Source organism: Lepisosteus oculatus, chromosome 4 (genome assembly GCF_040954835.1).
Source record: "Lepisosteus oculatus isolate fLepOcu1 chromosome 4, fLepOcu1.hap2, whole genome shotgun sequence".
Lineage (NCBI taxonomy): Eukaryota > Metazoa > Chordata > Actinopteri > Semionotiformes > Lepisosteidae > Lepisosteus > Lepisosteus oculatus.
Window position 1 is genome coordinate 6,282,418 of NC_090699.1, and position 26,683 is coordinate 6,309,100.

Below are 26,683 nucleotides of genomic sequence, written 5' to 3' on the forward strand. Positions count from 1 at the left end.
TCAAAACTGAAGACTTGTTTAGAAAAAAAAAATGCTCACATTTATCATTCAGATGGTTTCAGAAACGTAAACCTAATGGCTGGCAAAGGATACGGTACTAGAATTAGTTTTTTTTCATTTTAATTAATTTTGTTGAGCACTGTCTCCAGCAAGAGTTCCAAAACTGAGCCGTTAAATGAAGGTAGTATATAATACATTACCTCATGCTTTCTAAGTTGCATTAGTAAAATAATATTAGATTGTTTTTAGAAAATATATGCAGTTGCAGAAAATGCCAACATAGGTTGGTTTTTCTAGAAGTCTGTTCAGCTTTCTTCACACATATGCTAAATTAATATAAGGTGTCATAAAGTTTGTAATTGTCTGTGAGCTGAGTTCAAAAGGAGATCAGCTAGTGTTCTTTGACCATAAGGAAACTAACCAAACTAATCAAAGAGTGGTCACCGTTGTTAAGCATTCCACTCGCGTCTCTGTCCCTTCTTGCACACTCTTTAACAAACGCTCACGCTGCAAGTAATACGCCAATCACCATTTACTCCCGTCACTATTTTAGTTCTCCTCTTTCTTCACTTCCCTGCTCACTATTGCGGATTCTCTTAGAGCTCCCAAGTGCTCGTTACTTTTCTAGTCTTTACTCGGTATTTGATCTTCTAGCCTGCTCCTTGTTTTCGACTCAGCCTTTTGTTTTGGATTGTTGATCTCGTAGTCTCTCCCGTGTTCAGACCTACTCGCTCGCTTCCTGGTACTCGTTTTTGCTTAGCGATTCGGCTTGGTGTTTCTCTCTCCTGAGTCCTGCACAGGATCCATTTACCCTATCTGCCCGACCTGACGACCGTGGAGTGGTATTTTTGACAAGAAAATTTAAAACTGGCTGTATCTTTATGCTATGTACAGTAATTCACTTTTGCTTTTCCATGTTAATTGCATGATGTCATCTTTCTGCAGGTACATCTACCTATGGTAGTTTCCATACTGATTATCTCCCACCTCCACCCCCCCAGTAGGGTCTCCTGAAGATGAACCCCTCTGTGCTCAAGAACTCTGGGGGAGCAGTAGACCAGACATAGTTTCTTTCTGTGAACGTGGTCCTGAAACTCTAGTGTCGGAAAAACAGCAGCTGCTGTCCCTGTTCCGTAAACTTTAGAGTTTACGTAGACTATCACTCTCTTGGAATAAAGAGTCAAAGGTAATGTGATGTAGGTCTTAGTAGAGGCACTGATGAATCTACTTCCCTTTCCTCATTTCCACAGCCCTTGTATCACTCTCGGGAGTTTATCTGCAGATGCCCCCTCCACCTCCCAGTAGGCTCTCAGACATGAACCCTTTGCCCAAGACACATGGGGGAGCAGCAGACCTTATCTGGCGTCTTTCTTTTTCAGACATGTCAGACATTGTGACATATTTCCAGTCTTTGAAGACATTAATCCAGGCGTGCTGAACTCTGTCAGCTGTGAGCAGAGAGAGGGAAGGGCCCATGGTAATAAATAGGGGGTCATGCGAAACATGAATAATAATACAGACCTAAGGGTGAAATTCAGAAATGAATCAAAATTGCTGAACTTAATGAAAATGACTGCTTAAAGTTTATTATTAAGAAGGTATTTAGGGATGTACTGTAATTCTAATGGTTAGAAAGAAGTAATAATAATAATAATAATTGCTTACACTTATATAGCGCTTTTCTGGACACTCCACTCAAAGCGCTTTACAGGTAATGGGGTCTCCCCTCCACCACCACCAATGTGCAGCATCCACCTGGATGATGCGACGGCAGCCATAGTGCGCCAGAACGCTCACCACACATCAGCTATTAGTGGGGAGGAGAGCAGAGAGTAATGAAGCCAATTCATAGAATTGGTACTACAAAACTACAAAACTTTTTTCTTTTTATTAATTTCTCTAAGCTGTGTCTCCAGTAAGACTTCCAAAACTGAGCTATTAAAATAAAGGTAGTAGGTAATAAATTATCTTACGTTTTCTTAGTTAACCGTGTATTACTCTTCTGTGTTCTCTCTTTTGTGTTCCAAAGGACAACCAAGAAATTGAAGGATTTCAAATGTATCCGTGCATTACTTAAATCATATTAGATTGTTTTAATAATTGTCTTGCACAAATGCTAAACTGGTATTACTGTAGGTGTCATAAAGTTTGTCTTGTTAGTTGTCTGAGAGCCGAGTTCAAAAGGAAATCAGCTAGTGTTCTTTGACCACAAGGAAACTAACATTTAATAAAGGCTGCCTTGAGGTCACTGTGGAGTGCTAGCTATGCAACTGACAAGGTTTTAATCTGAGTACAGATACAGTTTATGCCATGTAAGGCATTTTTGCTTTTTAATGTAAAATGTACGATGTCATCTGCCTTTATAAAATGCATTGAAAACTGTTTCATTGAAGAATAAAAAGCATATCTTTTCACCTGTACCTTGGGTACCAATAAGGCTCCTTTAGAACTGAAATAAACTCTTTCTTTTGATGATCTTTTTACTGTAATTTATAGTCTGGTTATTTCTGCTCCTCAAAAGGAATTTTCTAATTTTCATGTTGTGATATTCACTTTTATTCACACTGTAGATACACTATTGCAGATCAGCAATAAATTATTACAGACTTCATTAAAAGTTCAGAGCAACCTCCCAGGAAATAAATAATACTTAAAAGTCACGGGGTTAAAATAGATACACAGAGCAAGTGTCTGTGCAGAGCACTGGCTAGAAGCCACAGACCAATAACAGCAGTGGGACAGATCTCTATCTATAAGCAGCATGAGAGTTACTAGCATCACGCAGCTAGTGTGACAGATCACCCTCTCAAATGGTAGCATAGTGTGAGGAAACCACACATAAAAGACCCACGAATTTAACAGTTGTGGGACCAACACTGATGGAGCTCAACCTTCCCTAAATCAAGTCTGTCTGAGTGCACCAGTGACCCCTCTATGGAAATGGAGAAAGATAAAGCAGGTCTACCCCATTAGGCTGGTCCTCTCTTTACCATCTTGTTACTCACCGGCGAACTGACATGGAAAGATTGAGGCGGCTACTTGGTGTCATCTTTTTCTTGCTCTCTCTCACCCTTTCAACATCTCTTAGTTTCCACCCAAAACATAAAATCCAATCTTTCATCCACCTGTAAGACTGCAAGGATGTGAGTAGACCACCCCTGTCTGCGCTCTCAGTCTTTAATTGGCTCCCAAACAGGTGCAGCCAATCCCCCTGATAACCTCGTGAAAATGCAGTTATAGTACAGTATTTTGTGACTGGAGTGTCTCCACACTGCCCTCTGGTGACTCAAACGCATACAAACACTCTAGATCAGGCTGCTCTGTCACAAGCAGGTGTAGTTTGCCTTTTGTCGAGTTAGTTCAAGTAGAGAGCTGCGTCAGCATGCGTAGGCTGCAAAGAAAAAAGTAATAGGTTTATTCCATGCTGAAAAGAGAAGAAAAGAAACAATGTTTCGGCCGGGGAGCCTTCTTCGGGTGTGAGGTGCTTTACTTGTTCTATTGTAGAGTTTGCAGTCTGTGATGTAAATCTGTACAGTGCTCCCTTTTTATATGGTTTGATCCTTGGAAAATCCTTGTAAGGTAAAAACTGCTTGTGTACTGGAAAACTATATTCCCATTCCTTCCTGTGTTATACCCTCTAATTGGTTTCAGATCTCAAATATGTTCCCTCAAGCACCCAACTTCACCTTAATGCAGCACAGAATGGTAACTATGTATAGAAACAATAACATTCCTGGTGAATTATTTGAGTATCATGTTTAATGTCATTAGCCAATACAGATGTACAGTAGGAAACCATTAACACTCCTGTTTATATTCAGTACATTGGTACAGCTGCTAGGAAAAACATTAGGCGTTTTCCGATATTGTCTGATTTTAAGATAAATCTTTTTTTTTTTTTTTTAGAGAACAAAACGAAACCATTTTACATATAAACCACCATTATTCGGCCTTACTTTTACAATACATTTTCGACTATACATCACAAGTAAAAATTGTCTATTCCTGTTTGTCCCCCTAGTATTTTAGTATGATATAACTTTTAAACAAAACTTTATACATTCAAAATGAGGACGATGTATACAATTATGATTATGAAAAAGGAGAAGACTGTATATACTGTAAATGTACCTTGTTAAGTTTCAGTTATTTTATATCTCAACAAATTCCGACCTTAAAGACTAGCTCCGCCAGTCCTCGGGGCTCATCAATAGGGGAAGGATGTTGCGAGGCCCACCTAGCACCAGGAAACCCTACGTCCGTCTCCTGAGGGCATAGGCCTCATCCCCGACACCTCCCCGCTTCCTGAGCCCAGGGTCTGGAGGACCTCGCCCCGTAACCCTAGGACCTCCATGTTTTGTCTGTTTATGTTTTCCTCCTTCCCGGGGATTTTAACCTTCTTGTGTCCCAGGATGGACTACTCACTGATGGACTCTTGGACTGTGCCCTGACCTGCCTTTGGACCTGTTTGGATGCTATTCTTTGTCTTCCCCGCTCACTGCCTCACGGACCATCACTATTATTTTTAGACTATTAAACCCCTGTGTGTTCCCTTTTACCTCGCCTCCTATTTTCTCCAGCTCTCACTGCATCGCATAGGGTCCAATACAAGACCCGACACGGATCTCAGTCCGTGTCCATGACATAAAATCAGTGCTTTTTTATTTAAAAAATGATAAAAAAAAGCTGCATTAGGTACATCACGCATCTGTTGTGTAACTCGGGGGTGGATCTGCAGTCCTGGAGAACCACAGTGTCTGAAGGCTTCAGCGTTTTTATTGAACTAATTGATCTGGTTTTTGGCTTACAGGCTCATGCATTCCACTCCATTCCATTTGGTCTCTGTTCCAGCTCTTCCTTCATTATTGAGCAGAACCTTAGCCCCTGGACCCCATAAGCATTTACAGTAAGTGTAAAAAAAATCAAATACATGACTGAACAGAGCAAAAGTGCTACTGTATATAAAGATTTGGACTGGAAGAGCTTAGATTGGCTGTCCGTGCTGTTTGGTCTACATACTGTGCATCCCAAGTTTCCATTCTTAACGAAAAGCCACGGGCTACGTTTTATCCACTCTCACTGCTGGCTGGTCCAGTTAGCCGGTAGATCGGTGCCGACTGGAGTCACAGAGGGATCAGCCCCTTCCTCTTGGGAGCCAGCACTGCTGGTGGACGTATTCGGCGGGGTAGGCCAGGCAGGCGGCTCAGCAGCTAAACTGTCTGACAACAGCAACAGTCAGATTGCCCAGTTTTGGTGGTTTTGTGAACCCCAAATTAGCAAGTAAAGTTCCCCGTTTTCTCTTGGGCATTATCGTCGCTTTTCAGTAACATATATAGAAAACTGAATTTTTTCATACACTCTATATAGAAAACTGAATGTCATTGGAAATCTCCTCTGCAAATTCACGACGCGCCTTTTTTGGGGGAGCACACATAACCAAGAGTGACTTGTTAGCTTGTCCGTTTGTCACTTGAAAAGAAACGTTGCCTACTTTTGTAACAGTGCCACCATGGCCTTGATTAGCAATAGTATTAAATTGCTTGGCTATTTCTATGGCAGCAACACACTCAAAACAGAAATGCAAATGTAGTCTAGACCGGAGAAAAGTGACACATATAAATAGGAAATTGAATAAATTGACAGTTTCCATATTTTAGAGACCCCCCCAAAAGTTTGCAAATGGTCTCTTCAGGGGAGCTCGTGCCTTATTCAGGTGAGCTAAGCTCCCCCTAGCTCCCCGGTAGTTCGCACCATGTCTACAACCCAAGAGCAGTTAAGGAGCTGGCTGTGTCAAAGCTCTGCAATGGAGTGGAAGAGATGGGCTGCAGCTTCTCTAGTCTAGAAGGTTTTTAAACCAGGGGAGGCCAGTCTTGGTCCTGGAAGGTCAGTGGTCCAAAGTTTCAGTCCATCTCAGAGGATTATTTAATAATTAAGAATTGCCCATTGATCTTGTTACACCCAAATGGTTGTGTGAACTGTTACATAAATTACAAAATTAATTAGAAAGGCAATCATTTAGAAGTGCAGCAGAAGCACACAGTTGACAATGAAGTAAAAGCCTTTCTGAAAAGAAGGGATTCAAGTCTAGAGTGCTTGAGCTTGAGAGGCATCTAGAAGAGTTGGGTGGACGAAGGTCATGAGCTGGAGAGCAGACAGATAATACATTAGGTGCTAATCCATGTACAGTAGGACCTTATAGGAATAATACACAACTACTGGGTGTTTGGAGAAATATATCAAACACAAAGTCTCGTTTCAGTTTAATTCTCAAACTCAAGAGGAGGAACAATGGAAATGTAACGAAGCGTTCTTTCAGGACCCTATGCAGGTGACACAATCTGGGAATGAGTGGGGAAAACACGGGGAAAAAGCATGCAGGATACGGGGATGAAAACAGGGGGCGTGTCCTGGGTGCGCTGGTGTTCGGGGGAGGTGTGGCCGAGGCAAACAATCCAGGAAGAACTCCAAGGGAGAATCCAAAAGGAGGCAAATCCTCCATCCTAGACAGACGATTAAAAACAGGAAACAGGTATGGGAACGGGAGTGGGAACCAAAACCTTAACGGGACCAGGCACTTCCAGGTCCCGGACTCGCCTGGTACGGAAACCAAAGCAGAGCCCGGAATAGAGTGAGCGCCTGGCTTTTAAGGAGAACTGAAAAGGGGGCTGGAACAGGGAGCAGGTGCGGTGGATGAGTAGAAAACAAGGAAGGACTGGAGCGTCCTTAAGAGGAGGGGTTTACGAACGTGACAGGAAATGCCCTTTTTGCTTTCTGTGTAGAACAATGGGTAGAATTTTTCAGTGAAATTTACATTGGCAGTGTAAATGAGATTGAGAGTCTCCGCATTGTAAAATGACAGCTGCCCTTCCTCACAGTCTACATAGACCCCTACTCTCTGAGGAAGCAGATCCTGAGATAATGGTGTTTGGGGGTCAGTAATGACATTAAACCTGGTTTTATGCCGCAGCTCCACTGTCCAGGCCCCGTTCTCAGGTCTAAGGTATGTATTTCTAGGAGCAGATCCCCTGAAGATGCCCACACCACCTCCACCTCTCAGTAGTGTCTCCCTGAGATGAATCCCACTTTACCCAAGACACCCTTATTGTCAGTAAACCTAGTAGATGCAGGGGACTGAGGCACATCAGACAAGACTGCACATTTCCCATCATTGGAGATGTTCAGGCTGACGTGGGCTGTATCAGGGTCCAGGACTACATCAGCTGGAAAGACAGAGAATGACAGTAAGGAAAGAGATCTACGCCTAAACACAGAAACTACCTATTAAAGAAAACTTGTTAAATTTAACGCATACAAAGAAAAAAAAGAAAAAATGTCAGAATTTCTTATATACGTATTTGGATACATAGATACTAGAAAGGAATACTAAAACACACATAACATGTTGGCAGTTCCTACAATAATAATTCCCTGCATTTATTCTGTGCTCTTGGTTCTCCAGGGAATCCATAGTGCTTCCCACCTGGATGGCACACAGTCTGCATCATGCATCAACAAATTGGGGGACGGATGGAGAAACTGCCTCACTAGTTAAGCTCAGGGGAAACTTGAGACAGTTGAGACAGTTGGGTAATTCATAAATAAGTTCAGTGTTGGCATAAATCTCTTCCATGTTTAACGTTTAGCTTCTGATGGCACAGACTGTGTCCACTGTGTCCACTGCAGTGCAGGACATATAGGTTGCCTCTGCAAGAAGCTCAGCTGAGCCTGAATTTATAAGGAAATAATATATATATATATTTATAAGGAAATAGACTCGTTTGGTCTTTGCTCTAGAGACTTTAAATAGCCTGTGCACTGAAGTTGTGGTCTCACCTCGGGTTCAGTTCTTCCTCAGTTCTTCTGTTGACGAAATAATTCCCTGTCTTCGTTGCAGTGATGCTAGTCGTGTCCTTTCGTTGGTAACTATTCTTATCATTTTTAAAAAAAAAACAAAATGTACGAAAAAAAAAGAGAGAAGAAAAACAAAACAAACAACAGCACCCAGATCAAAGAGAGTAAAAACTCTCAAAAATCATGTTCCGACCCCAGGTCTCTACGATAACAAAATTAAAGTTTTCCTGAACAGAACAGCCCCTGGTGTTACATCCTGGTGAGAGCCAAAGCTTGCAGCCCTCGGTCTCCATGGAAATCAACCTCATTCGCACATGGAGTGAACCTTGGACTGAATGTCCCAGCCACCTGCACCTGCTTAACAGGTTAATATCTCCATTTAGTCCAAGATATTTAAACCTTGATAAGCCTATGGTCTGGTGCTCCGTCATTGAGAAACCTTCTTCCTATGGAAGAGGTCACAGCACAACAAGAGGTGCTGTAACGACGAACTAGGCAAGTAAGAAGGATTCTGTGGGGAGCTGAGTTTGTTAAGAGAATAAACAATCCTAAACGTAAGACAAAGTCGAGGTCAAAGAGATATCCAAAGTCCAAAATCCAAAAGATCTAGCTGCAGGAGATGAGAGAACAAAAGGCGAGGTAGGAGTTGGTGATGAGTTGATGGAGAACAGCAGGAGATGATTAGTCCCCCCAGCCTAGCACTGGACCAGTGGCATTGTGCCAAACCTCCTGCCCTCAGGCCTTGCTTGGCAGCTCACTGTCCCTGTCTGCAGCACACCTTTAGTTTCGGATCAGCCTATTAGCAATCCTGCTCGGCAATCTTTGCCAGCCCTTGTAACCCCTCAGACCTTCACTGGGATCAAGCCCTTGTACTCCTCAGCCTGTCCTGCAGGACCACTTCATTCCATCCACCTGCCACACGTCATAACACAAGGTCAGCTGATAATGTCTATTAAAAAGAAATAAAATAGAATCTTGTATTGTGTTTTTGTGACACCCAGCAGATTTTGGAATCACCATTTGTGGGTTCTCCACTTCCTGGGCTTGCAGGAATAAACCAAACAACTGTGCACAGGGGGAATGAGAAAGTGATGAAAGACTCCTCCAGCACCGACTACCTTTGAGCAAGTCTTTTGGTTGGTTCTTGAGCAAGTCTTTTGTTCTCCCATGCTTCATCAACCACCGGTTTCCCACTTTCCCTCACACCTGAAGGAGGCTCGGCAGCCAAAAACATTGTGTCTCTTTTCTTTTCCTTTCTTCATGGAATAAACCTTTACCTGTTCTTTTACAGCCTACATGTGCTAACACAGCTATTAACTTGTACCTTTGAGCATCCTGCCTTTTATGAAGCTACAGTGGAAACAGCCTTGTATTGGTGATTCAGAGCGAATTGAAGGAGATTTGCTATGCTGCACAGACCTCTGGCAGACTCATCCTTCCCTCTGTTGAGGAATCTCAGTCACAGTCTGCCCAGGCTTGACATTGACACGACTCAGGCTTGAACCTGAGACAAAGAGATCCACATTGTCACGGTTGTCATCCCTCCTCTAGAGGGAGCTCTGACCATTTTGTATTTTAGTTTCATCATTATGTGCACCTGTTCCTGTCACTAGTTAAGTTTGGCATCTCCGAGCTTCAGGGCTCGGTATTGGAAGATGGACGCCACAAGGCCTGCCTATCCCCCAGGCTCGTAGATAGCCCGAAGGCAGGGCTTATTCCCCAGCGTCCTGACCATCTGGGTCTGGGGCTCGGAGCACCCGGCCTCATTATGATTTTACTTCCATGTTCCTGATTCCTCGTCCCCATTCCTGTGTCTGTTTGGATGGATCTCCCAGCTGTGGACTTTTGACTGCTACCAGGTTTCCCCTTCCGGATTGTTTTGGACTTGTTCACCTGCGCCTGGCCCCCTGAGCACCGGAACACTGCCATCATGCCCCCCTGTCAGTCACCCAGTCCTGATCCAGTCGTGTTTCCCTGTTGCCCTTCTCCAGTCTCTTCCGGATTTTACCGTCTGGAGGGGTAAACAAACAAACAAACAAACAAACACCCGTATCCCTGCTGCATCTTTTAGAGAAGTATCTGCAGGTATTTAGAATATTTTTCTAATGGGTTCTGGCTGTCCAAACACTTCACCTGGGTTTGATTCCTGGGCATCCTGTAACTTGTGGCACTACAACACAATTAAACAAGGAGCCTTAATTCATTTCCAGTATGTAATCACATTTTGTGTTTTGTTGTAAATGTTTGATTTTGAGAAATGCAGTAATTCAATGTTTGTTTGAAGGTTTACATAAGAGCTGAACTCTCCTCCAAGAGAGGAAGACATCCTCACCAATCTTCATTCTGTATAGTGAAACTCACACAACTAGAGAAGATGTGTATTTTTTGCCTTATGTAACTAATAGTCTAAACTTTGTAGCTCCCAGGCATTAATGAATCAAATCTATGATAAATTGTCTAGTCATGTCATGCTGTCTTTAAAGCAACCACCTGTTGTTCTTGACTTGGGTCATGCTGTACCTATTTAAAATACACATAAAGAACATACAAATTGGCCAATTGAATATCCAGACATTTATATTTTTACTTTTCATATAAACAGCTCTTGTTTTCCACAAATATGTGGATACAAAATCAAACAAAAAAATTATCAGGCTATGATAAACAAAGCTTCCTCTATTCTTAAGAATTCTCTATTCTCAGGCAAAAGGAATTTATTTAGGGTATTAAAAGTATACAAAAAGAGGAATAGAAAAGGGCATTTGTAAAAGACAGTGTTTGAGCAACAGTTCGTCTTGAATTCCACTGGGGTTCATGCAAGTGTTAGCAGAGCTAAGCAGTACAAGCAGCTCTATAAAGGATGAAGTTACAAATTTGGACCCGGACACTGAGCATTTTGACAGAAACTGACTTATTTATGTTCCTGGGAAACTTCCATCAGCTGTTTAATTTCAAGACGAACTGTTGCTCAAACACTGATTCCACAGACCTGGACAAACCACAAAGCCAAAATATTGTTCTCAACACTAATCTTGGTGACCCTCACACTTTCTGTTTTTTTTTTGTTACTTGGACAAATGCTTGCAAAAGTGGCAACCAAGCAACTCATTCATTTAATTTGATTAGATTTATCGTGTAAAGAGCTTGACTAGAAAGTTAAACAGGATTCAGGATTTGTCTGCATTGTCACAAGCTACTGTACAAAAGAATTATTAATCACAGCAGCAACCAGCTTATGAAATTGGTTTCTGCATTCTTTCATTTGGAGAGAATTGAGAGCAGCTTCTCCAGCTCCAGATGTGCACCGGTAAAACCTTGTGTGAGAAGAACGTTGTTTCATATCCAGATTTATGTCTTATTCTCTTTGGGAACAACAACGAAAAGGCCTTCGGTGTCCGCAGTGCAAAAGAGTGGGTAGTATTTCTCTGTGAAATGTACCTTGAAATTGTGAATGACATACAGAGTCTCTGTGTTATAAAATGACAGCTGCTGTTCCTCACAGTTTACGTAGAAGCCCACTCTCTTGGAATACAGAGTTAAAGGTAATGTGGTTCTGACAGAGTCAGAAAGTGCACTGAACTCACTTCCGTTCCACAATTGCACAGCCCATACAGCATTCTTGTGACTCAAGGGCTGTCTCCTATCTGCAGATCCCCTGAAGATGCCAGCTACCCAGTACAGATTATCTCTCACCTCCACCTCCCAGTAGTGTCTCCCTGACATTAACCCCTCTGTGCCCAAGACACAGGGGGGAGCAGTAAACCTTAAATGGTTTCTTTCTTTTTCAGACACATCAGACATTGCGACATGTTTCCCTTCATCAGAAACTTCAATCCTGTTGTCCTTCAATGTAGGGTCCAGTATTACATCAGCTGTGAGGGGAGAAAATAGAACTCTTATTGACCTGAACAGGGGATCATTACAAATAACATTCTAAGGGTGAAATTCAAGAAAGAATAAAAATAGTTGAACATAAGAAAAAAAGCCTGCTTTTTCGGTAGCTACAGTATGTAATTTTAATTAAGTTGTTGTTTTCAGTAAAATACTTTTTCAGTGGGTATTAATCAGCCATTTTAAGCAGTTGATTGACAATGGACTGCTCTCGATCTCATCAGCTAATTAGCAGTATTATTCGGTGCAAAATTGTAGATTTCTTGGTGAAAATGTACTGTTTAACTGGAGAAGCCATAGGGTGGTGTAACACCATTGTCATATCAGACAAATGTGCCAGTTTGTTCTTTAGTGTAATAAAACTTGTACTGTGTTTTTTTTTACTCATATAATCAACATTAGGTCCACCCAGATCTAAGAAAGTGATGCCTCTGTAGTGCAATAAATGTTGTTTACAAGGGCAATGAGAAAGTAGGAAGCCCCTTCTTAAAAAAGCGTTGGAGTTAATGAAGCATTTGGAAAAACCTGTGTGATCACTGGGTGCCCTCTTTGAATACACCCTTCCATTTTCCGAATGCCGGCCCATTGCAGGGTTCACAAACACACATTTTAAAAACACCATTCAACTAGCCAGCAATGCTTTGAGAAGTGGGAGAGACCTGGGAAGAAGTTGCAGACTCCACACAGGAGCTGTCCTGCTCCTGACTGCAAAGACTTTTTCTAAACGTCTGTTGATGTTAATTGTGAATACCTGTTGCTCCTCGGATCCACTTCAACACTAGAAAAAGCAAAACAAGAAATGTTAATTACTTTCGGCATTATGGTAACTCTAAAATTGAATTGAATTCCAGTTACTTTTAGTTTCTGCAAGCATGTGCACGAGTGATAATCTTGTTCTATTTCTTTATTATAGAGAAATATATGATTCTTTATAATACAGAAAGAAGACAGAGACCAGGAAGTGGTTGTTATCAGAAGGGTCACAGTTTTAGCAGTGACTACAGAGGGATTTATTACCTGCTCTTGGTATTTTCTTTTCTTTCTCTGTGAAGAACAAAAACATGTTTGAAAAAACATTCTTACTTCTCTACATTCCTACTTCTATACTTCCCTCCACCCCTCTTTCCATACCTCCCTATCTCTCCCAGTGACTAATTTCATCCCTCCCTACTTCAATTCCTCCTTACATCCCTACTTCTATAACCCCATCCCTCCCTCCCTACCTCCATACCTTCCTCCACCATACCTCCATATAACCCCATATCCCTCCCTCCATCCCTTCCTACATCCCTACTTCCGTACCTCCATATCCCTCCATCTTCCCTACTCCTCCTCTTCCCCCATCTCTCTATCCCTACATCCCTCCACCTCTATCTCCACTTATCCCCACCAGAATACCTCCAACCGTCCCTGGCTCCATACCTCGCTCTATCCACACTTTCCTTGTTCCCTTAATCCCTACATCCTTGCATGAGGAAAATAATAAGAAAACCATTGTGACTTACTTGACATCTCAGCAAGTGTGGAACAAGCTACATAAAGGAAAAGAAACAAAGTGATTGGTGACAGCACTGTACTATCATTGCCAGACTTGCCTGAATTCGCTAGGAACTTCAATTACTTTCTTCTAAACAAAGCTAAAATAATTCGGCATCAATAATTTTCTGTCATAAAATCATTCCTTATTCACAAAGTGTCACGAACACGGACTGAAATCCGTGTCAGATCTTGTAGAAGACCCTATGCGATGCGGTAAGAGCTGGAGAAAACAGCAGGCGTGGTAAAAAGGAACACACAGGGGTTTAATAGTGCACAAAATAATAGTGACAGTCCGTGAGACAGTGTACGGGGAAGACAAAACGGCATCCAAATCCAAACGGGTCCAAGGGCAAGTCAAAGCACAGTCTGAGAGTCCATCAGCGAGAAATCCATCCTGAGATGCTACAAAGTTAAAATCCCCGGGAGGGGGGAGCACACGGACAAACGAAACATGGAGGTCCAAGGGTGACGGGGCGAGATCCTCCAGACCCTGGGCTCAGGAAGCGGGAGGTGTCGGGGGGGAGGCCTATGCCCTCAGGAGACGGACGTAGGGTTTCCTGGTGCTAGGCGGGCCTCGCGACATCTTACCCTGATGATGAGCCCTGAGGACTGGAGGAGCTGGTCTTTAAATAATAACACTAAAAGGGTACACCTGGAGAGCTTAATCACACAAACAATAATGGGAGCAGTCTAACGCCCTCTAGGGAGGGGTCTCGGGCGTGACACAAAGGTGAAAATTCATGCTGAATGATGATACGTCTTTGAATCGAAGAAACTGTATGTTGTGTGTGAGCCAAAAACTTTGCAAACAAGAGGCAGTCATTCAGATGGTTTTGCACATTTGGTAGCTTAGTACCTACTGTAAGTCTCATCCAAGTCATTTGCTAAAGATGTCCAGAGTTGGGGCCCCAACCACTTGGTTGGAAAGTCTGTCCCAGACACCCACCAGCATTGGAGTAAACAAGTGTTTCCTATTCTCTTTTCTACATGAACTCCCCTTATGTTTCCAGCTGTTACTCTGTCACATTAGAACATCCATCCAGCCATTTCTATTATCCAGAACACAGTCGCAGGGGAGCCAGAGTCCATCCCAGTAAGCAGCAGGCACAGTGAGATACAGTACATCTTTTACAGGATGCATTGCATGTCCATTGCAGGGCTGACACACAGACCCATACAAACATGGGGAGAACATGAAAACTCCATGCAGGTAGCATCCCAGGTCCGGAATTGAACTCAGGACTCCAGAGATGCACAGCAGCAAGGCAAACCACTGTGCCACTGTGCCACCCTTCATAAGAACATGTTCTTATTTAACTTGATTATTATCACAAACTCTGGCTGTGAATTCACTCTTTGTGTTTATAATACATGTGTTATACTATATAAATATATACTTTGTACCAAATAATATTAATGCAATGCATTACTTTGAGGTACAACTTGAGCTGTACAATGTTAAAATGAAGGAAAGAATTGAAATGTAAAGAGATACAGGAAATACTGTGAGCTGTGCACTGAATTACATGTATCTGTTTGCTTACAAGTTGTGAGGACAGCAGCAGTCTTGTGGTTTGTAAAACTGGAGTTTGAAACTGAAGCTATCGGTGTCATGTGCATCTGTGGTACAAGGACAGGAAAAGAAAAAAAGGAAGGAAATATGCTGCAGGTATTGTCGCGGATGCCGGAGGCTAGCCGTGGAGAGAGACCGGCGAGATAAGAAGACCCAGTGCAAAGCAGCAGGAACGGGGGTTTGCTCTGTGCTCAAGGTATCGGGCGGAGAGTCGGGGACGAGACATAACCCCTCACGTAGCGGACATGGGGCGACCTGGTGAGGCCTGCCTCTCGAAAGCTGATCCCGATCCCGAGTGAGGAGGACGCCACAGACGGGAAAAAAATAGCCACCTCCACCAGACACACCGGAAGCACAAGAACGGGCACAGGGAAGCAAGGAACTTGACAGAAAGGTGCAGCGCCCTCTAGGGGTAGGAAGAGGGTCGTGACAGGTGCAGTACTTACCAGATGTGTTTTTGCTGTTGCATTGATCCACCAGATTATAGCTCTGTATCGTGCTGCTGCAGTATTTCACAGATGTGTAAATATTGGACAAGACACTCGGCAGGTTCAAACAGCTCCGTTGAATGTCATCCAGCCTCTGCTGCAGTTCTAAGGAAGATAAAGCAGAGAAATGTTTTTGTTTTCCACAGCTGAAGTCAAAAATTGGACCCAGGAATGCAAACCACGTCCATTTAAGTTGTGGTGGTGATTTCAAAAAGCAGAATAAAGGCTAGGAGGTAGGACGGGACACGGCTATTGGCTTTGAACCTTCTGTGGTGAGCAGAACAGAAAATCACATTTTAGAGTTGTAGTGTCCAGAGGCAGAACGAACACTGCCTTGCTCTTTATTAACGCAAAAAAAACAAGATGGACAGCTATCCTGCCTGAATCTCTGGTACATAACACATGCTGTGAACACATCCATCCATTGTCCATTAGCACTTAGTCCAAAGGAGCAGTGACCTGGAGATAATTGCTGAGCAACCCACATAGCATGTAGAAGAAACCTGAGAACTAGCAGAAATCCTGATACAGCAGATCTGGAGCCTATCTTGAAGAGTCACAGTCTTTATCACAGTTTTTTTGTCTTCACAGGATCTGCAAGCTGCAATCTGTCATACATAAAACATACCTATTTTGGCTTTTTCAAAGGAGTAGATCTGAGTTTTGGTAGCTTGTGGTTGCTTGAAGAAATCTACAAAAGAAACAGAACATTAAACATTTTAAGAGGATTGCAACAGTAAATTAAATATACTTAATGAAAAAAGAAACACAGCATTTTCTGGAATGAGAATACTATAGTTAAGGTATGTACTTTCACAAAATGTTGTCAATTTGTTTAAAGCCCTCTGACCAGCTATACAGCATGTGCGATGAGGCATTGCAACTTGCCAATCACACGAAAGCTTTTAGGTGCACTTTTATCCAACGAGGTCCAGGTGGAACAATGCCTGATCAGGTCAGCTTTAAAAAGACCTTAATTTAAAGCTTAGGTCACTGCAAGAAAAAGGCCACACTTAGTCAGTTTTCTGTGCAGTCCATAATGCCTCGAATGTCACCAGAAGCAAGGGAGAGGGCCATTGGCATGCTGCAGGCAGGCACGTCATGTGCCAGCGCTGCCAGACACTATGGAGTAAGCCGCTCCACTGTGTCCCGACTGCAGAGAAGGTTTCAGCAGACTGGCAGGACAGATGATGGTCCAAGATCCGGTCGCCGTCGAGTGACCACACCAGAGCAGGACCAACACATCATCTGAGAGATCGTTTCAGATCTGCCACCCGTACTGCTGCTGAAACTGCTGGCAGACACAACGCCCATATCACTGATGGGACAGTTAGGCTCCATGCTGCTGGCTCCCTGCTCACACCTCCTAGACATCACACCTGACTGGCTGGGGCCAGACAGAGGCTGCGATGGACTTGTCAGCAGTGGCGTCAGGTCCTCTTCACGGATGAGTCTCTCTTTAGCCTGTTCCACGCAGACAGGAGGGCCAGAGTGTGGAGGAGGAGGTGTTCCGTTTCTTTTTTCCATCAGTATATACTGTATATAACATTCACGTCATGTACATTACTATTTGTTGGTTCCTTGATCCTTGATCACGGGAATTTGAGAATGAATTGTTAAAGCTGTCCACAAACATACTGTATAGGAATAAGGTAATAATTTATCCTAATTTTATTTTAAATATAATGCCTTTATTGATACTACAAAGTACAGTGGATGTTCCAAAAGCAAGAACGCATCTTCAGCAACATTCCAGACAAAAGATAATAATTACAAAGCCTAACACGGGTTGTCCGCAATAAAAGCGATTTAAAAGAAATCCCAAACTGATTGCAATCTTGAAGGTAACCCCGTGTGTATGTTCACAATACAGCATGCACTGAAAAGTCTGGGTGTTACGACCCTAAGTGTCTAGGGGTAAAGGGGTGTAACATTTAGGATACTTTTCGGAAGCAGGTGGGTTCTGGTGAGGGACTAGGAAGCGTGATAACAAGGGTTGGTGCAAAAGTGATGATCTTAAGTTGAATAAGTGACTGATTTGTAATGGGTCACAATAACACACAGAGAGAGAGAACTAGAGTGGTGCCAGAGAAAAGAAAATAACAAACAAAATGGAGCTGGCTAAGAAAGTGAGGGAAAGCTGACCTGACTACAAAAGAAAACCCGAAACACACGGTCTTCGGCGTCTTCAACACCCTAGCTAACCTCCACTGACTACCCAAAACCATGCAAGACAAACGGCACTCACCCGTACTAAACTAGTGTGACTAATACAAGAATCAACTGTGCGTGCAAAATGTACCCAACAACCTGAACTAACTCTATACACAAAAGTTCACACAAAAAAATGAGTGAACTAAGAATACAAATGAGAGTAGACAAGTAACAGGGTACAAATGAACACAGAGGTTGATGATACAATAAGTTTGGGCAAGGTAATGGCAAAATGAGGATAACACAACCAAACGAAAGTACAAAGAGACGAACAGAAACCAACAAAACAACAAAGCCGTAGCTATACAAAAACACACACACACGGAAAGCAAAACAACAAACCAACAAAGCCGAGACAAAACTAAAAGCGAAGCGAAACGAAGCGGGACCGAAGTCAAACTGCAAGTTCTTATTTGACACTGATCATGCTGATCACAAAAGACGAACTGTGAAAATGTAACATCTCTCGAGATATACAGTGGTGTGAAAAAGTGTTTGCCCCCTTCCTGATTTCTTATTTTTTTGCATGTTTGTCACACTGAAATGTTTCAGATCATCAAACAAATTGAAATATTAGACAAAGATAACACAAGTAAACACAAATTGCAGTTTTTAAATGAAGGTTTTTATTATTAAGGGAAAAAAAAAATCCAAACCTACATGGCCCTGTGTGAAAAAGTGATTGCCCCCCCTGTTAAAACATAAATCAACTGTGGTTTATCACATCTTTGGAAAGCTGAGTTCAATTTTTCAAGCCACACCCAGGCCTGATTACTGCCACACCTGTTCTCAATCAAGAAATCACTTAAATAGGACCTGCCTGACAAAGTGAAGTAGACCAAAAGATCCTCAAAAGCTAGACATCGTGCTGTGATCCAAAGAAATTCAGGAACAAATGAGAAACAGAGTAATTGAGATTTATCAGTCTGGAAAAGGTTATAAAGCCATTTCTAAAGCTTTGGGACTCCAGCGAACCACAGTGAGAGCCATTATCCACAAATGGCGAAAACATGGAACAGTGGTGAACTTTCCCAGGAGTGGCCGGCCGACCAAAATTACCCCAAGAGCGCAGCGATGACTCCAAGAGGTCAGAAAAAAACCCACAACAACATCCAAAGAACTGCAGGCTTCACTTGCCTCAGTTAAGGTCAGTGTTCATGACTCCACCATAAGAAAGAGACTGGGCAAAAATGGCCTGCATGGCAGATTTCCAAGACGAAAACCACTGCTGAGTAAAAAGAACATAAAGACTCGTCTCAGTTTTGCAAGAAAACATCTTGATGATCCCCAAGACTTTTGGGAAAATACTCTGTGGACTGACGTGACAAAAGGTGAACTTTTTGGAAGGTGTGTGTCCCATTACATCTGGTGTAAAAGTAACACAGCATTTCAGAAAAGGAACATCATACCAACAGTAAAATATGGTGGTGGTAGTGTGATGGTCTGGGGCTGTTTTGCTGCTTCAGGACCTGGAAGACTTGCTGTGGTAAATGGAAACATGAATTCTGCTGTCTACCAAAAAATCCAAAAAATGTCCGGCCATCTGTTCGTGACCTCAAGCTGAAGCGCACTTGGGTTTTGCAGCAGGACAATGATCCAAAACACACCAGCAAGTCCACCTCTGAATGGCTTAAGAAAAACAAAATGAAGACTTTGGAGTGGCCTAGTCAAAGTCCTGACCTGAATCCGATTGAGATGTTGCGGCATGACCTTAAAAAAGCGGCTCGAAAACCCTCCAATGTGGCTGAATTACAACAATTCTGCAAAGATGAGTGGGCCAAAATTCCTCCACAGCGCTGTAAAAGACTCATTGCCAGTTATCGCAAACGCTTGATTGCAGTTGTTGCTGCTAAGGGTGGCCCAACCAGTTATTAGGTTTAGGGGGGCAATCACTTTTTCATGCAGGGCCATGTAGGTTTGGATTTTTTTTTCCCTTAATAATAAAAACCTTCATTTAAAAACTGCATTTTGTGTTTACTTGTGTTATCTTTTTCTAATATTTCAATTTGTTTGATGATCTGAAACATTTCAGTGTGACAAACATGCAAAAAAATAAGAAATCAGGAAGGGGGCAAACACTTTTTCACACCACTGTAAATCTACAGTATCTATAGTAACTACAGTGTCTGTATATCTATAGTTTCTGTATATCTATCTACAGTATCTGTCTACCTGCAGTATCTCTATATCTACAGTATCTATCTACAGTGTTGTATCTGTATATAAATCTACAGTATCTGTCTATCTACAGTATTTATCTACAGGATCTGCATATCTGTCTATGTTTATATATACAGTAAATACAGTATCAGTCTGTCTATCTATCTACAGGATCTGTCTATATATCTGCCTATCTATATATCTACAGTATATCAATGTACTGTACAGTATCTATATGTATATCCACAGTAACTGTATAACTATCTATAGTATCTGTCTATATATCGAAGTATCTGTATATCTACAGTAACTGTATGATTATCTATAGTATCTATATATCTACAGTAACTGTATGATTATCTATAGTATCTGTCTATATATCTAAGTATCTGTATATCTACAGTAACTGGATAACTATCCACAGTATCTGTCCTTATATCTACCTAAGTACATATATCATCTTTGCAAATCTTTCAAATTAAAAGTGGTTTAGTTGCTTCTGTGTATAACAGGCATGTGGTCTGAAATTTGCTGCTGATGATCTGTGATGCCTGAAAACTCACTCACAGCTGTGGTTTAACACATTTCCTCCACATGGTAGTTGTTCTCGTTTAATGTGTGCACTACGATTGAATTTGATAACTAAATGTTTCCCCCCAAATCACAAATTAAATGAGTAACTTGAAAAAATAATGTCCAGTAATTAGTGCAAGCAATGAGAAAGATCTAAAAACCCATGCATTAAATATCTTATTGGCCTGGTGTTTCTTTATTTTTCCAAATTCAAGCTGCATTAAAATTCTGCAGATCCTGCAATATTGCATTCTAGGTCCTTTTTTATGGGCTAAGTCATTTCGATTTTTGAGCCTGCCCTTGATTTAAAACTGTGAGTCAAAGTTGTGTTTTTATTTGTTCTGACGGCAATATGCAGTACGAACCTGATGCAATTGGAAAGTTTAGCTTTAGAGTTCTGAGTTCAATGAACCCTGTTATCAGAAAGTGATGCTTGGGCAATTTCATAAGAACAGTTACAAATCAGAGAATGACAGCTAAATAGCCTGTTTGGTAGTTATTTGATCCAAAGATCACACCCAGACATTTCTTGAGAGAAACCTGGTTCTACATTCCCACCGCCCTTAGTGTAAAGACATACTCCTGTCCTGATCGGAGGGACACATACAGCTGTATCTCGAAAGAGTCCAGGGTTTCAGCTTCCACTGCCTACCTGGGCAGCTTCTTTCACACTCCCACCTCCCTGGTGCACAGATGTGCCTTGTGTCCTCAATTTTAAATGAACACACCCACAATTTGCATGCTTAAACCTGGCATTTACTTGCCTTTTTGGTTTCGCCGTTTTTTACATGCTTTTTCATTTCCATGAAAAAGCTACACCTGAATCTGTTACTATCTCTTCACAGTACATTTTTATCAAACCTTTTCGATACTAACATTCCAACACAAGACCATCTATAAGTCTGTTTCCCCTTGTTAGATTGAGCTGTACTCTGTGGGTGCATTGAGGTACAGTTTTCAGATAGTGATTAATCATTATAATCATCAGAGCTTGAGGTGAGCAAGGTAATACTCACGGTAATATCCGAGAGTAACTGTTGCAGCCAGCAACAGGCAGCTCAGAGCTGCGAGGACGATGATGCCTATCTTCTTAAACGCACGGCTCCGGCTGCTCTTCTCTGAAGGTCCCAGAGCATTTCAGGTCGAAGAAGGCTCGAAGGAAACGTGTTTCTTTTCTTCTCTGTACAGCATGGAATAAACCTTTACTTGTTCCTTTGCAGCCTACGCATGCTGTGGCACTACCCTTTTGAACTTCATTACTAATTACTGCTACTAACTGCTAATACTCCAAAGCATTACTAACTACAGCCTTACTAATTACTACTGGTACTAACGTTGCAAAGTACTAATTTGCGGATCATAAAATGAATCAATCCTAATCCACGATGAACACTATGTCTCCTGGTTTTTTATTGCAACCTGGGCTAACGGGTGAAATTAAGAGACCAGGTTGTGTTAAAAACCTGGAAACACAGTGTTTCTCCAGAATTCATATTCGCCTTTTCATTCTATTTAATTTCATTTTTACCTGCCAGGTTTCCTTTGCTTTGCTGTCCTCCTCCTGGGCCTTTAGAATTGTCATCTAAATTGTACGGATCATGTTTCATCTGCTCTATGTTAGCGTAAACGTCTTCCATTTTTAAATCATACCCTCTGCTGGAAAGGAAAGAGTTCTGCCAGTTTCTGTGCAGTCAGGAACTGTTCTCACTAGAAAAGTTGAGCAGTTATTCATTCGTGGGGAGAACGCCCATTCGGCAGCTGTTTGTGGTTTATGCTAAAGAATATGTCATTTCCTGCCCTACATTTTCTTTAGGTACAGATGGCTGAATGAGATTGTGGAGTTAATAAAAGTGGCCTCCCCCCACAGGGACCCTGTCATGACCCTGAGGTTTTTCTCTTCTAAAGCCTCTACTGAATCATCATTTCTCTGGGGCAGCACAGTGGTTACACTGTTGCCTTGTAGCTCTGGGATTCTGGGTTAAATTCCTGAGATGCTATCTGTGTGGAGTTCATATCTTATCCCCATGTTTGCATGGGTTTCCTGCAGTTGCTCTGATTTTCTCCCACAGTCCAAAAACACATGCTGGGAGGTTCATTGGCTTCTGGGAATATTGGACCTGATGTGAGTGTGTGTGTGTGCCCTCTGATGGCATCCCATCCAGGGTGCATCCTGCCTTGTTTCCTGTGCTTGCTGGGATAGGCTCTGGCTCCTCTGCGACCCTGTATTGGTTAAAGAGGATACTGAGGTGTAGAGCCTTATAGGTGAGTATGATGATCTTGTGTGAAGTTGGCAAAAAACCTGATAGGAAGCCAGTGCAGGGACTCCAGGATAGGAGTAGTGTGATCACCTGGTCAGTAAACAATGGAGAGAAGATAAAATTGTTGACCAACTTTTAGGTTACATACCTTTTAGGCCACAGTTAGGGCAAACATACTGTAGGACATAGTGTAGCAATATTACTGAGGTGGAAAAATTATAATTTTACAATATTTTGCACATGTGGGTGCCGGGTCAAATATCACACCCAACTTCAGTTTTGATTGAAACTCAAGTATAGTGTCCTCCACAGATAGGGTTACTGCATTGACTTTACATAGTTAATGGGAGGTGCCCGAGGAAATGTAGGAAACTAAAACTTTAAAAAGTACAGCACAGAAGCACCTTGACCTGCATCCTTCTGCAAGGAGCTGTGCCATTCAGGACTGCTTTAGATCCTGCTTCCGCATGGAAAAGTTACTAACTATATGTCGTCAGGTCTCCGTTCTTATTCTACAAATGCATAGATTATTATTTGATTATTAAACGATAATAAAATTAAATAATAATGTGTTGCATCAGTGTCTTGTCCTTAAAAAAAGACTTTCTATACATGTATGTTTGGTAACCATATTACCAACCATATTGCAACCATATTACCATTTTCTGTTCTCAGTTCTTACTGAGCTTTCTGTATTTTCATAGTTATTAGCTTTGTCAACTATGCAATATCTTGCAATACAGCCGAACCTGATGTGCACTGAAAACTGGTTTTAAATTATGCCCACTCATGCCGTGTCCGTATTACAGCAGTATGGAAATTAACTGATTGAATCTTTCTGCTAAGAGCACACTTTTCACCACAACAAGAACCTCATATAAAAAACGTGTTTCCATGCGTGTCACCTGACGTCACGTTCAACCTGCATGCTTAATATCAGCTCGTGACAATGTATTGTAATACAGTACTGGCGTGTGCTGGCGTCGCACAGTGCTCAGGTCATCAACATACAGTAGTGAGATCTTAGAACACGAGAACTCCACATCGCAGCAATCCACATTGCAGCAAATTCAAACACTGCACTATGAAATTCGATCAACGGCATTTCAGCATGCTTTCATATTGTAACGCATACGGCCTCCATTGCTTGCGAGAGCTGGCTTACCAGAGCGGTGACGTCACCGCCCTTCCCTGTGAATAGCAGGGACCGCAGCTGTCGGGCTGAGGGGAGATTTCCCTTTGGCTCAAGAGGCTGGGTCCCTGTTGAGTGATGCCGGAGGCCTGGGTTTGAGTCCCTGACGGTCGGGGGCCGATCTGATGAGGCAGCAGTGAGGGTGCCCATGTAAACCCTGGAGCATTACAAAAATAAGGTGGTTTACAAGTTGCACTAATGACATTTACTGTTAACTTTTAACCTTTGTCAAGGTAGGAATTTTATTGGTTTAGTTAAGCCCGATGATACATTAGCAAGTAGAACATGCAGCGACATCCCGTGTGATTGCGCTGTCAACCCGTGTCACGTGATTTCACTTTCAACTCCACGGGCCAAACCTCAGCGCGCGTGCATGGTTGTGTGTGTGTGTGTGAGAGAGAGAGTTGTTTTAATTCTGCCTGGATTATTAGTATGGCTTTGTGTTGGAGTAGCACAAGCCCAGCTCAAACGTGGTCTTTTTGATGAAGAGGGTTGTGCTGGCTCTGACTCAAGTTTGGTTAGTCCTCCGTTCCAGGAGACCCCAGAAGATGGATATGAAGGTTATTCTGCTGGAGGAGGTTCTGTTGCAGGGCTGAAAGGTGTGAGATAAGATTCAGTAGCACAGAGTAGGAAGGAGCACGATTTAACGGCAATGGGCTCTGACTCTGAGGGAGGGGAGGAGATGGACAAGGACTTGAATACTGATGTGGCCTCTGAGAGCAGCACAGACATGCAGAGAGATGTGGCAGCTGTGATGCCTGGACCCTCTGGAGTTGAGGACCTGAAAGTGGTAAGGATCTGAATTTCATATTTTCTGATGGGGTGAATGAAGGCTTTTCTATACAAAGGATTGTAATTCTATAGTTCTACACCATATCTTTCACTTTTGTAACTTTATCAAGGGAGAGAAATCCCCTTACTGCTATCTGCTTCCCCAAATGGGGAATGATATGAATTAGGCAAAGCCATCATGCACTGTGAAAGCAAGTTGTTGGGAGCTGCTTTTGAACCTCCTTGGTCTGGATGAGGAAGGTGTGGTTCACCAGGAGCTGGCTGGTGCTGGTGGCTTCTTACAAAGGGTGTTACATCAGGACCTGGGTGAGGAACCAGTCTGGTGCTCAAACATGCCTACAGTAGATACTTTTATTGATCCCGTAAGGGAGATAAAGTAAATTATTTTCATTTTAGGAAATTATTAAACGCTCGGTTAAAAGCAAAGGAGATTGTCTGTTATAGTGGACATAAAAACAAGAGTTTGCTGCGGCGTTATTGGAAACCCAAATTTAACAAAAAATCGCTGGCATTATATCCTAGAAGACACAGACCGGCGCCAGACCGGGAGAATGCCCGCAGCGTAAAAGAAAATGCCTGATGAACTAGGGATTGGACAGTTTCCAAGTGCTTGTACAATTGATGGAAATGTTCAAATAAATGTGCAGAAGAAATAAACAAAATAATCATTTATTTATTTATCATATTGGCTAGCTAATGTCCTAGTTATTGGCTGTGTTTCTGCGTTGGGTAGCAACGGGTGACTGTTCTCAGGCAGAAGATGTAAACAGCTTAATTTTTGTGTTAAATAATTTTTTAAAATTAAAATTCATTCTATACAGCAATCGCATATTTGGGTACCGTTTCATAAAACTTTCATGCTTAAAATGTTTAGGGAGAAATGAAGACTGGTGTGTATTTTTTCTTTAAACTACCAAGACCAGCCATACACAGTACAGTTTACGTACATACACTAATGTTTATGTTCCTAAATTAATATCATTTATGACCTTCAGATGCGTTATGCAGAACTAACTGTACTTTTCTGGAAGAACTGTTTCACTTAAGCTTTATTTCCCCACTGTTCAGAAATAGACAAGTTGTCTATTATAAAGAACATTATATAGAACCTGTAAAATGGCTTCTCAAGCCACTTTACAGTAGCAGCATCCAAAGAGGAGGTAGCAGAATTACAGAAATGTAAAAAGAGGCTTGGAATACAGCAGGACAATAAAAGGTAGGCACAGAACCCCTCTAAAGAATGTTTTGATTGATCACATGCTGAACACCTGGGCAGGATTCTGGCTGCTGATTTCTAGACATACCCAGATTGTCCACTGTGGACGTAGACACAGAAGATGAAAATTGTGACCAACAATTTAGGTGCAGTTAGGGTCAACATCGGACATAATATAGCTTTTTACAGCAGTCTGAGCTTTTACAGCAGTCTTTGCTACTGGCTACTGCTGCCACTATTGTTTTGTATACTTAACATTTTTCATTTACAAATCATCCACTGGGAAGGGTTGTAAGACACTTAGAACGTGTAGTGTAGTTTACAGTAGCAGAATCCAAAGAGGAGGTAGCAGAATTACAGAAATGTAAAAAGGGGTTTGGAATGCAGTAGGACAATAAAAGGGTAGGCAGAGAACCCCTCTAAAGAATATTTTGATTGATCACTTGCTCAGCATTCTGGCTGCCGACTTCTGGACATACCCAGTTCACTCTGGTGAGCAGGGTATTGCAGTAATCAATTTCAGAGAAGATGAAAAGGGTGACTAATGTTTGAGGTGCAGTTAGGGCCAACATCGGACATAAGATTACTAAGGTGGAGGAATATTGATTTTTAGAATATTTTGAACATCTAGGAGCCCGGATTGAATATCACACCCAGGTGCAGTGTCCTCCACAGACAGGGATACTGCACTGGCTTTACATAGTTAATGGGAGGAGGACAGAAGCAAGAGTTCTCCTGTTGCAGTTTAAAAGACGTTTTATTGAAACCTGCAGTGATATAAAAAAGTATAATTCTATGTTGACAGCTCTGGTGTTTTTGTTTTACAACTATCTAGATTGTTCTTCTATTACACAATGATAAAATATCTATAGACACCAGTGAAACAATTATTCTATAAATCAAATGCTTAATCAGTGTCTTCTCCTTCAAAAAAAT

The 26,683-nt window shown here is 42.0% G+C and overlaps 1 protein-coding gene across 1 annotated transcript; it reads right to left on the bottom strand.

The window, feature by feature from the left end:
* Window positions 1-6,084: 6,084 nt before the first annotated feature.
* LOC107077223 (E3 ubiquitin-protein ligase TRIM39-like) lies at window positions 6,085-21,757 on the bottom strand. The gene is made up of 10 exons (XM_069188251.1): window positions 21,306-21,757; window positions 15,971-16,033; window positions 15,301-15,447; window positions 13,248-13,274; window positions 12,760-12,786; window positions 12,494-12,520; window positions 11,202-11,723; window positions 9,801-9,862; window positions 6,812-6,895; window positions 6,085-6,141 (listed from the first exon to the last, which is right to left on the bottom strand). Exons 4-10 carry the CDS (start codon window positions 13,252-13,254, stop codon window positions 6,085-6,087), a joined length of 786 nt encoding a protein of 261 aa, XP_069044352.1. The 5' UTR covers window positions 13,255-13,274; window positions 15,301-15,447; window positions 15,971-16,033; window positions 21,306-21,757.
* Between the last annotated feature and the right edge of the window lie 4,926 nt (window positions 21,758-26,683).